We start from the raw sequence: 12,967 nt of genomic DNA, 5'->3' as shown, positions 1-12,967 counted from the left end.
CTACGGAGGGTTTTCTATTGTGTTCATGGATTTGGATGACATGATCTCCTTTCTAAGCTTCTTAACAATGACTTAAGAAGAATCACATGTTCGCATCATCTGCAGAAGTTCATGAAAAAAAATGTTTTATCAAAGTTTTATTTGACAAGCACATTTTAAAAAATCTGTCCTCTTTCTCCTGTTATGACTCATATAGATCATGTACGATGATTGACGTAGAAATGAACAGAACATGTATGAATTTACGTCAGACACCGTCTTGGGAGCTCACTTCATTTACTAAATGTGTCAGTTAAAATATACATGCTAGTAGTTTTTAGTTTGAATTAATTTAATAGCTAGTTGTATACAGTATATCATGGTGTTTGTGACTCATTAACTTGAGTCGATTAATTAAGCGTCACTCTGGAATCACGTTGTTTGGTATTAGCGACTCGCTGTTCTGGTGTTCAGAGGCTTTTTTTCAAGATGTTTTAATTTAAAAATTAATTATTCAAGGAGCTACAAACCAAGTTGCTTTTTGGAAAAACTGAGTCTAGTAGTCCTGCCTTACAGTCAGTTTTTGATCCCTAACCTCAAAACAGCCTCAAAGCTGGTCAGCTCACCACCCAACCAATGATTGCTACTTGAAGAAGATGTCTGCCTGATGACTTCCTTCCTCCAAATGAAATGGAAAGCGTGATTGGAACGTGACATCCTCCATCAAATGGTGAAAGGAAGATTTGAGGCAAAAGAGAAGCAGGTGAGTGATGAGAGACAAGCAGCAAACAGCAAGAGCACATGTATGAGAAATAGGAGGCAGTATCGGAGATACTGTGTACAGATATCGATACCTTTACTTCGATACTGATTCCTGAACAAAACTTATTACCTGTTTTCAGACCAAAATAATAAATGATGATTCATTTCCATAGCAAATGAACACTTGCTAACACGTGAAGAAATAATCTGATGTTCACTGCTTTAGTTCGTTTTTTATAGGAAAAATCCACATATTATGAAGTTTTGATCACGCGTGGGTAACAAAAATTCGGACCAAAAAGTATTTCGATCAGTGCCACATAAAAACATAAAGTTCGATACCCAGATCTAAGGACTAGTTCATGATGTTCTTGAAACCACTGACAAAGTTTCTCACACCATGAACTTGAAAACTGGTACAAGATGAGTCTATGAGAATGCGTATCGGAGGACTGAACTGAGATGGACATGATACGTACTTTCTTCTTGAGATACTTCATGTACAAACATATGGTCAAGATTAATAGTACTTACGTAACGTCAACTTCACCACAGTCAAGTATCAACAACCTTTTGTTAAGGCTACATATGCTTTTTCCTCAGAAGATGACTCCCAAACATGAAGATTAAGTTGTACCTCCCGTTACATTATTGAGTTTCACCCCAGTGGTCAAACATATAAAGCATTATCTCCAACCACCATGGACATGTTTAATTTCGTCATTAATTTCACGGACCGGCACACAGATAAGAACAACAACAACAAAAACAGCAAGCTTAGCAAAAGCAAATTCAACAAACCCTCCTGTAAAACAACCACATTTTCTTTTAAACTCTTTGATTATTATTTGATTATTTTTGTCTGTTACAAAAAGTAATTTCATCATATACAGTTAAAGTCATTTGGGAAAAATTTGCTTTTTCCGAAATGTCGTTGAAATAAAACTATAGTAACTGCGATCAATAATGGCATTCCCACTGGTAAACGGTAATAACCTTTGAATGTCATGTTTGTGCAGAGTTCCATGAGCGCCGAGCTTATTGCTTCCCCGAGATCCCACGTGGCTCCTAAAGATGGGGCATTACAACAATTGTGTGTCAAGAGAAAATATTTGACAATTTCATAGAGGATCGAAGCTGGAACAGAGCTTCATCTGTTCCACGACATAAGTCCTCAGGACAATGTGAATATCCACATTCCCATAACAATCCGTTGTGTGACGGTGAGAGTGACAGCAGTCATTTCCCCGGAGGTCACAGCTGCTTTCAAGGCTCGATCAAGTCTAAAGGGCTCTTCACACACCCCTTAAGTGTCGGGTCGGACATGGATCACGAGGAAAAACATCCTTATGAACGTCGCCCCAAAATCTCCTCTGTGTCTCGAGGACCCAGAATCACCAGTGAGCTCATAAAGAACCCTCTTGTAGTCGCGAGCAGAACAGCTAATTTTTCAGCTTAATGAAAAGGCTCCTTCTTCTGTCATCTGGTATAACAGCTCTCTAAAACTGTGTGATAGAGTCATTTGTCAGCTCCACATGTCCATTAAGTACTTAAAGTGATAGTTTATCCAAAAATTCCAATTTCTTTTTTTCTACTCGTCCTCATGTCGACTAAGGGTTGGGATTATTTTAAGAGTAATCTGTTCCTTTTAATAGTTATAGACAAAAATGTTTGTTCATTTTAATGTAGCGACCGGAGCTCATTTGTCTTTGTCTTCATCCAAAAAGACACTTAAAAACATCCAAATACCTCCATACTGCTCGTCTGTAACGTCCATCAGGTATTAAAAGATCAACTTGATAAATTCTTCTGAAAAAAAAACTTTAAAAATAAATCTAGTTTTTCAGACTGTGTAGCAGAAGTAAAACTTTGAGCATCCAATGTATTTCAAGGAACAGCTTGACCTGAGAGATTGGGAGCTTCCGCAACAAACTTCAGACTCATTACATTTTTTTCTGAGCAATTCCTCATGGCTTCAGTACAAGATGTACTTTACAGAAGAGCAGTATGGAGGTATTTGAATGTTTCTAAATTTTCTTCTTTTTTTTTGGAATAAGATGAAGACAACTGAGCTCCAGTCGCCACATTAATATGAAAATACATTTTTGTCTATAACTCTAATAAGGAACATATTACTCTGACAATAATCCCATTAGTGGGTGAAGTATCATTTTAAGTGGTCTTGGTTTTGTTGTCACAGCAATCCTTGCTGCCCTTAGCACGTAATGAAGAAGAAGGGATGACGCCAGTTGAAACCATAAGGGGATGAGTGACTCATAGAGCATCACAAAACGCTATTTGAGCTTTAGCTCCACTCTCCACAGAAGCCCTCCAGTATTGCCCTTTCATGACTCCCCCCCACCTCTTGCTCTTCATTTGAACTGTCATGAAAAGATAAACCTGTGTTTGTTACCTTCCATGACGTACACCAGTGAGCCCACATCGCCTTCCTTGATGATGCAGCTGTCTTTGCCGTACTCCACCGGGTACATGCAGTCTACGATCTCCTGGATCTGCGAGAGCTCCAAGTTCTTCATGAAGTCATTGTCTAGGATGGCCTCTTTGATCAGATCCTTGGACCTGAAAGAAGGAATTTGAATTAGATCAGAGTAACCACCGTTAAAATTAGAACAACAGGTTGAGGAAAGTCAACACGCAACAGAGAATTCACAGCAACAAAGATAATTAGAAAAAACATAACAAATCAATAAAACAATTTCCGTTATTCAACAATTGCTTTGACATTTTTCTCACATCATTACACAGTACAGAACGATGTTCCCATGCTAGGAATAGATCACAGGGCATAATTATGAATGCGCTTACTCACCATTTGATAACCAGTGCTGTTAGCTTAAAAGCTAGCAATATTTTTGAGCAATACTACAAACATTGGGTAAACAGAATTCTTACCAAGATCGATTTATTTTTAATATTTTGATGTATCAGTTAAAGTAATTTTATACAGTTTTTTTGCTGGTTCTTGAACATGGCATTTTGCATTAGCTTCATCAGTACTACTCTGTGGTGGTTTGTCCTGCAAAACCTTCCTAAATCCAGACCTGTTTCTTGTCCCTTCATTAATATTGTCAGAATGTGTCGTTGAAATACATTCAGCGTACGACATATAAACACAGACTTTCACACGCTTGAAGAAGTAAGAAGTATTTTCATTTAACGCTGACCTTGAGAAGTCTTAAAGATTGTTCACCCAAAATTCGAATTTCCTTCATTTTCTTGTGTGTTGGGACTTATTTCAGAAAGATTTGTTCATTTTTACAGTTATAGACAAAAATGTATGTTCATTTTAACGTAGCGACTGGAGCTCAGTTGTCTTCGTCTTCATCTTCGTCCAAAAACACATTTTTAAACCTCCAAACACCTCCATACTGCTCGTCTGTAACGTCCCTCTTGTATTGAAGCCTCGACACCTTAATGAGTCGGAATATTTTAAAGTTTGTTTAAGCTGCTCCCTGGCGTCTTTTCTTGTTCAAACACATTGCAAGTGTCATTGCACATGCACAAGATTTACGTTGATGGCCTAGCAGCATTCTCTAAAAACAAGCATAAAACATAGACCGTTATTTTGGAACAATTCCTCATGTTGATGCTTTAATACAAGAGGGACGTTATAGACGAGCAGTATGGAGGTATTTGGATGTTTTTAAGTGTCTTTCTGGTGATGAAGACGAAGACAACTGAGCTCCAGTCGCTACATTAAAATTAACATACATTTTTGCCTATTACCATTTCCTATAAAAGGAATAGATTACTATTAAACCCAACCCTGAGGCTGAGTAGAAATATGAATTTTTAATTTTGGTTAAACTATCACTTTAATTGGGTCATGTGTTAATAGTCAAAGGTTCAGAGTCGACCGTCTAGCTCCACTGAGAAACTCGGATGGAGAATAAAAGGCAGATCCAGGACCAAAATGGAGACAATATATTTTCTCAGTATGTTTCCTAAGTCAACAGGTACAGGAATTTGTGAGTCTGTGACTTTAAGAAAGAGGAATGCTGATGTAATGTTCTTAAAAATCATTATTGCGACCTCAGTGCTTATCCTCCAGATAAGAAAGTACGTTTATAAAGCATACCTCATTTGACGGATGGAATACATTGAGGAATACAAATAAGAAGCTAAAAATCCATTTCAAGGGAAGCGGGAAAATAAATGACAATAACTCTAAAGGCGTCTGATTGCTTTCATATATCGTTAAGAGCACAAATTAGACCGGAAAGTGTTGATGGCCTTCCACAGGTAGGTATTTTCTTAGACACTACATGCGAAGACGGAGCGATAGTTTTCATTAACGGCAAAGTAAACGTGTAGTCGCCAAGGTGCTTATGAAAGGAGCTCTTTGTCAGAGAGGCACCGGAGCTCTATTATTAAGTCAGATTTAATTTGAATTACTGAGGAACCGTGGGATTCTTTGATCGCGACGGGTGAAATGTTTGAAATGCAGATTCAGATAACAGAGATGCAGGGTCACCAGAGCCCAGACCAAAGGTGTACTAAACCACTTTCATCAAGAAGTTTAATTGTTGAACTGTTTTAAGAAGAGTAGGAAATGCATATTGCCGAGCATCAACAGTTGATGTCGTGGAAGACGTTAAAAGTGGCTCTTATTAAAACCTATTTAACATTACCTGTGCCAAAAAAAAACTTCATATTTTCCTACACATTAAAGTTATAGTAAATTATCCATATGAGACAGAAGGGAGGTAAAGTGCAGGCAGAGTGGATGTCTTTTTGTTTTGTTTTTCATTAGGGTGAAAATCTGGTTGTATTTCAAAATAAAACACCTCCAGACTCTTATAATCAATACAAAATGAATTGAACTGAATTTGAACCTCTCTCTGTGCAACCTGGTAACAAATGCCTTACGAAGCAGTACCGGGCCACGGCCCAGTTGCATTCAACGTTAGTGAGAAATGCCATGATGTACAATTGAGAGACACCAGGACTGGCACAAAGTAGAAATTACAGTGTAACAGATGGAGAGTAGAGGTGTGGAGGTTTAGAGGCAACTCCTGATAGGAATTGCTGTATGAATAAAAGGAGTTGGGAAAATAAGATATGGCGATAAAACATGTTATACATTATAATTAAAATACAAATGACACTAAAAATGTATTTATTCAAGGCAGAGTTGTCCAAATGTATTCGTCGGAGGGCCACGTTCGATGCAGTCAAAACAACCGAGGGTCAAATTAAAGAGAGTATCTCATTAAGAACTTCCAAATAAAAGATTTTTTAAATTATTTTCAGTTCTTAGGAATTAGCTTTGACACTTATCCTGTTGACTTTGTGGTGTTTCCTTATGATATAGTCATAAAAAGCTTGTGCAACATTTAAAACAAAAATATATGATAAGGATTAAAAATATTTAACATTCTCTGGTTAAATAATGTAATTGAATCTTCTAAAGGGCCACAAAAAGGTATCTGTAAGCGGGAAAGAAGCATGAGGCAAACATATGAAAGTGATTATGTAAGTCAATGTGAGGATTATTAACAATTAACGCCCTGACATCTAGAGTCACTGTGCAAAGTGATTCAAGCCTAATCACTTATTAATCCTCTCCAGTCTTGAAGGAGTTTGTCTGTAATCACTTGTTATTTCTAGCATTTCTGAAACAAATACTTCATGAATTTTTCATAAACCTTGCACTTTTAAACAAGCCACTGTTTTGAATGAATGGTAAATTAGACTGTTGGGGGGAAAAAAAGTCATTCTTAGTGGCTGTTAATTGATACATTTTCGAGAGGCCTGTGAATGAATCGGGACACTGTAATTACACCAAGGCAACAGTGATCCTCTGCTCCTTGAACATTTTCTTCCCCATTAAGTCCGACTTATTTGCCAAAGTTCTCAGAGGTGTGTTCTGATGGAGTGTCAAGCTGGCAAACCGGGTTAATATTATGTATCAGGGTTAATCCAACAAGGAGTCCTCTTCATAGCGACCGCAGATCTTGCAGAAAACCCTTCTACCCCCTGCTGTCGCCAGGCTGACGGATTCAAGCGTGCTTCTTCGCGCACTTCTTCCTTTGTGCCCTTTTTAGAATTGGATTTTTTGGAGGCGCCGGGCTCCTGCTGATCATCAGAGGAATGTAAAGCACAAAAGGACAAATAACATTGAAGGCATTTATGAGTCAGCGCTCTGACAGAGGTCCCTCAGAGAACCATCAGAAGCAGCTCCAACAAACCACCCAACTATCCAAACAAAACTTCAAGCGCTGACTGGTATTTATTACTTGTTTGGATTTTTGTGCCAAGAAGTGGGCTGTCATTTTAAAAACAGAACAAGTAAACACCTCTAAAGTCTTTTTGTGTGGCACTTTGCAGAGTTTAAATATTTGTATTTGACTTTATAAATGGCTGAAAAGGTCAGAAAGCAAAGAACGCGACTAAAGATGCTTTTTGAATAAAGGAAACCAAGATACAGCTTTAAATCCTTTTATCAAATATAAATTTTAAGAATGAACTCAGAGCTAGATTTGAAACAAAAGTACAAAAATGGATGAAAAATAATGGTTTGATTCTGACTATGAAAATACTGGACAAACGATTCACGTCAAATCATTTTAAATGTTTATCTGTAAAACCTGGTATAGCCTCTGTCTAAAAAAAAGACAATTAAAGATACTCAAAGTGATATAAAAACTATACATGATGGAAATAGTTCCATCTCTTTACCAGCAAATACAATTTAAAAATAAAAAAGACAGACAAAACCGTATAATTCTCAATGTTGTTCCTTAAAATCAAATTTTCCTTCAATCTTAAGCTTGAAATTGGATAAAGAAAACATAATCAAATGTCTTCTTTGAGACAAAATCCAACGTCAATCCCGAAGTTTCCACACACTGTGTCTGCTTCTTCTCACTGTCAGACTTTACACAAGACAGAGCGGTCGGGATCTCAAAAACAAAAAAGGCAGCCAGGATGATGTTGAACGTCCTCATTAGAGGTTTGACTTCATGCTCCTCAAACTCTGAACATGCTGCATGTGGGAAACTGACAGGGAAAGATGGAGGTGCTTCCTGTATTCCAGAGGTTCTCACAAGTCCAGATGGGATTGTAAACCATTTCCTTTTCCTTCACATGGTTTGACTTTTAACGGATGACGTTCAACATGTGGAGGGCCTCACTTTCCCTCAGGACAACCATGGCGAACGTCCAGCCTGAGGGCCTGTTATGGCTCTATAGAACACGTTCCATACAAACTCCATACAAAAATATATAGGATACCCTGAATTTTGAAAATTAAAATTATTTTAAATATAAATGTAATTCTCAAGACTACAGTTGGAAACAGACTAACTCTCTTTAAATTAAAACTCAAAGATTCACAGAAAAGAAGAGAAAGTTCTATTGATTTGTTTCAGGACAACAATGATAATTTTGTCAAACAAGGGAGAACATGTATTCCATTGTTTCTTGCTAAAACACCACTTTTTGGTTCCATTAGTAGATAAAGTTTGGGGTAGACATGTACTTTCATAAAATATTGCTGAGTGCAGCAACAGACAAAGTGGGAACAAAACTGAACCTCAGAGCAACTGAAAAATACATGTCATCATGTTTTCCCTGAGAGCTGAACAGCGTGTAAAATAGAGAAGAAAGGATGATATCAAGACAGGCAAAGTCTTTTGACAATTGCATTTCTGACTAACTGTGAATTTTCAAATTATTCATTGTCTTTTGTAGAACTATCTGTACTATGGAGAAGTGATGGTGTAGCGATGTTCAAGTGTTTTTAAACAAACATTTAAGCCGTTCCTCTGTGGTTAAACATAAACCAGTATAATTTATTTTACATATGGAAGATGAAAAGTATGAATGTTGCAGATAAATCCTCAGCAGCATCGAGATCTGACCACTGGCAGGTAGTGGCCAGACACTGGCAGTATGTGGCCATTAGTGGCAATTTGTGCGGCGAGTCTCTGGCATATCCCGACATTCGCTTGGATTACAGATACACCTCCCTTGACTAATTGCTAATAATGGCGGGGCCACATCCTCTTAGAAAAACTTTCACTTCCACCATGGAGTCATGATGAATACAAAATAAAAGTACATAGTAAAATTCAGCTTCGTATTCGCTTATGTTAGTGTACGAATGTTAGTCCACGCAGTTTTCACATTTTCTCTATGTTTTGCACTTAATATTAAATAAATAGATATTAAAATTGGGTTCCATTGGTAAATATGAAAATAGTGTACATACTGTACTAGCGGCAAATGTTAGGGGGTGGGATGATCCACTTAGGATAAATAATAATAATAATCATTTTGGAGCATACAAGCTTCATGGCCATCAGTTTAAAAATGATGTGATGTTTCATTAGAACAGTTGTTCAAAACAAAGGAAAATAGTGCAGAGACCGCCATCTAGTGGACTATATAATGAGACTGCTTCATGAAGCTTCATCAGACCGTCACACCCAGTGAGTCGAGAGAGGCGTATCTGAGATCCAAGCGAGACGTCAGAGACACGCCACACAGCCGCTGCTTCTCTAAAAAGTTGCTCTCAAATAATTGAAAACAGAATAACAGCTCTAATTCAGGACGGTTTATTTTCAATCAGGAATGTAAGTCCACAAAAACCGCTGAATCCAACCTCTATCTTGTTTATTAAATACTCCTCGTTGACCCTGTTTATGAGCACCAGCCCCCCAAGAGGTTACTCACTACTGACTTGATATCATCTAGAGGCAACATTGAGCAACCAGAGCCTTATAAAAACATCAGCGCTGCGCTCCTTCGTGAGGATGATGTATAAGCCTCCATCCGTTTCAGCTGATTTGAGGCTGAGCCACTTCAGCTTTCCTTAAAAGGAGAAAATATGCTGGTTTCCCGGAGAAAAAAGGAGAAGGGCGGCTGTCAAAGTGGGAGAGACCAGCAGGAATATGGTGGAAAGTAATGGATGTTTGAGGAATCCTACACCAACCCCCTGGTTAAGAAGATGAAGTGAGTGAGAATTTAAGAAAAGATAAACATCGAGTCTAATCTTACAGACGCTATTGCTTCACTTCAAAGTCGAGAAAATATGAAAACACCAAAATAGTTTCCATTCAAACTGTTGAATTCAGAAAAAGTTTAGGGTTTTATGAAGGGCATTTAAAAGTTATTTATTATTGTGTCTTCTCTGCTTATTGTTTTATTTCTGTGAGCAAAAAAACTTCCTCAAAAACTTACACAGTGTAGCCACAAAAACAACTTGGTGGACAACATAGCTGATGTCAGGTCAATGTCCACTGAACCAAATCCAGTTGGAATTTTAAATTCCTAAGTTGGAAACTGGCCTCTAAATATGATTGTTTTCAATGGTGAAGTTGAATTTAAGTCTCTTAAATGTAAGATATGGTTAAATAATATGCATATTGTTAAATTTAATGTAATAATATACATATAATCTAACTATCAACAATTAATAATGTTTTTTTTTTCATTATAAAGACATCATTAGAACAATTCACAAGACAATAATTAAGTATTAGATAAAAAAAATTTAAGCTTTCCCTTTTTTTCACTTATTTTAAGTTAGATTTTTGCGATCAAACTGACACATGCTTAACATTTAACATGTTCTATTTAACCAATATATCGCAGTATGCCATTTAAAGTGCTTTAGCTGGACATCACATCCTCTCCTTCACCTATTTTGTTAAAGTATTTAAACCATATCATAAAAATGAAACAAGACGACAGATGAATTATCGAAAAGTAAAACCTTACTGCAAACCTCGGGCTTATTGGATTTATGGAGAACAACTGCCAATATCAAGATGTGTGTAATTATTGAGCAGTTTCTCCTCCTCAGGCAAAATGTGGTAAATTAAGTTTAACTTACTCTGAAAAGTCAAAAAGTATTAAAAAAAATTATTCAGAAGGATAGTACATTAGGGCAGGACGACAAATCCATCAATGTTTTAAACAGACAAACAAGTTGTCTTGAGAAGAACAGACACAAATTAAGGGCCAAAGATTTGAAAAGAACTCATAATCATCCATTGCTGTCATATTCCAGAACAACAACTTACCCAGAGTGCCAGGAAACACAAGGTGTTTAGTGCCCAGACACAATGGTTAAGGTCAGGAAGGCTGAACGCTGAACCACCACTGAACAAGGCACATAAGTTGGAATGTCAAGACTGGTTCACGAAACATCTGATGACGGATTGTTCAAAGCTTTTATGAATCATATGAATATTTGTTATCGTCTCAGAAGTTATTAAAGGTGAGCTAGTTGGACCTCCTTGGGTTGAAAATGGACTCAAAATAAATTCCCAAACCTACAGAACAATTTGAGAAAAAACTATCCACAGGTAGCCATACAGTGAAAAGTCTGAACTTCCAAAGAAGACTATTATGTATTGTCAACATACTCCTTTGCATGGCTTTCCAGTAAAGGCCTTAAACCCTATTGAGAACCTTTCGACCCTCTTTAAACAGAAGATTTAAAGTTACAATTTCATGACACAATGTCATAAGAAAGCCAAAACCACAACTTGACTTCCTTAAACTTTCAAGTTAAAGGTTTACTAACATTTTGGATTAACCTGGAGCACTATAATCGTTCAATAATGAATCCCTTCAAAAATACAACTAGCTTAATAATTGTGCACACTAGAATTCTAGAAGTGCAAGTCACATTGGAGTAACAACATTTATTTATGACTCATTATTGAATGATCTATGAATTTGCCATTTATATAAGGGGTCATAATTGTATGGCTTACTTGTGTTAATCTCCATTTATATCATAGCAACAGTTAGTAATGGGTTGATGAAGCTTAAGGAAACAGCTGATGTATCTTGATGCAGACATAACATAAGAAATTGTTTTTTCTCGTGCTAGTTCTTCCAGGAGTGACTCAAACTAAAACCACTGCTCCTCCACATCAAAAGAGGTTGAGCCGGACTGACTTTATCTTTCGTCTCACCAGGGAACGCATCGGTATTCCCCCTTAAAAAAATCTGGAGGAGGATTCTGAGGAGAGAAAAGTCTGGGCTGGGACCTGGCTTTAAATGACTGCCTCAGATTTAAACAAGCGTTTCGATGAAAATGACTTTTGTGAAGACTTCTTTCAGGGATGTACCAACGATGGTACAACGGCTTATTTGTGAGGCACAACTTCATAAGAAAATGATTTACTTTACGTCACTTCAGCTCTTTGAACTTGGATTATTTTTAATAAATTACTTTGAGGCTCATAACTTCTGCCATCTTCAAGTTTCCTTATTGTCAGTACACAGCATTTAGAAAATTCAGAAGAGAAGAGGTAAAGTACAAAGTGACATAGTTAATCTGGACTACTTTTACTGCAAATTGAGTTTTCGATAGAAAGACAGCACAGTGGTGCCAAAAAAGCTTTGAGAATACAGACATATATAAGACATTTATTCGTAGGAGTATATTTAATAGAATAAGGAGCCTCTGAGTCTAACATAATTCTCGAGGTGTGGCGGACAAGACATGAGTCGGAAAAAAAAAAAAACAGGACAGACTTTGAAGTCTCTGAGAGGCTTTCTACTGATGAGAGGGAGGACATTTTTAGTTCTTTCACTTGCGGTGTACATTTTAAAACCACACAAAACTGAAGTCAAATTTAAATCGACTCTGGACAGTTCTTTTTGAACTTACACTTAAGACATCAATGAGCAATTTAAACTTCAACCATAAACTTGACGGGCAACACAATAAAAGGAGCTTAGGAAAAGATTTAACCTCATGAGATCTTTCCTCTCGGCTCCTCGCGAGAATCAATAACACACCTGGCATCACTGGTTCACCAGTATTTATCTTGCTCAAGATACGAAACAAAAGCTGGAGTTTAGGGATTTAATTACGTGTTTCTAATGTGACATCAAGTCATTTTAGGTTCTTTGTATCAATAAACTATACTATAACAATAGCTGCACTAAATATGTGTGCAAATAAACATATTTTTATGATCTATTTAAAGAAGATTTACACAATTCAAGGAAACCATGCATCATTTCTCAACTGAGAGCGCCACCTACTGAGCTCAGAAAAGGATGACACTGTTTCATGAAACCTCTTAGGTACATGACAAACATCGATTTAAGGTAAATGAACATGATATGAGTTGTTAAATCAAAACAGGCATCGCGAACGATAAGGTTTTGATTCGTAGATTAAACAACATGACAAGGTGGTCACTGGTGTAGAGAAGCTTGTTTGGTTTGGACC

General features: G+C 37.1%; 1 protein-coding gene across 2 annotated transcripts in view; it reads right to left on the bottom strand.

Annotated features, from left to right (window-relative positions):
• Window positions 1–12,967, bottom strand: part of LOC148069569 (cGMP-dependent protein kinase 1) — a 121,656-nt gene that overhangs the window by 99,444 nt on the left and 9,245 nt on the right. For both annotated transcript variants that reach the window (XM_087803112.1, XM_087803109.1), the window contains exon 2: window positions 3,155–3,321. In XM_087803112.1, coding sequence (XP_087659238.1) covers window positions 3,155–3,321 — 167 coding nt within the window. The remainder of the gene's footprint in view (window positions 1–3,154; window positions 3,322–12,967) is intronic.

This window comes from Callionymus lyra, chromosome 11 (assembly GCF_982586985.1).
Source record: "Callionymus lyra chromosome 11, fCalLyr1.hap1.1, whole genome shotgun sequence".
Taxonomy (NCBI): Eukaryota; Metazoa; Chordata; class Actinopteri; order Syngnathiformes; family Callionymidae; genus Callionymus; species Callionymus lyra.
The sequence above is the reverse complement of the archived record's forward strand: the minus strand, read 5'-3'. Positions and strand labels throughout refer to the sequence as shown.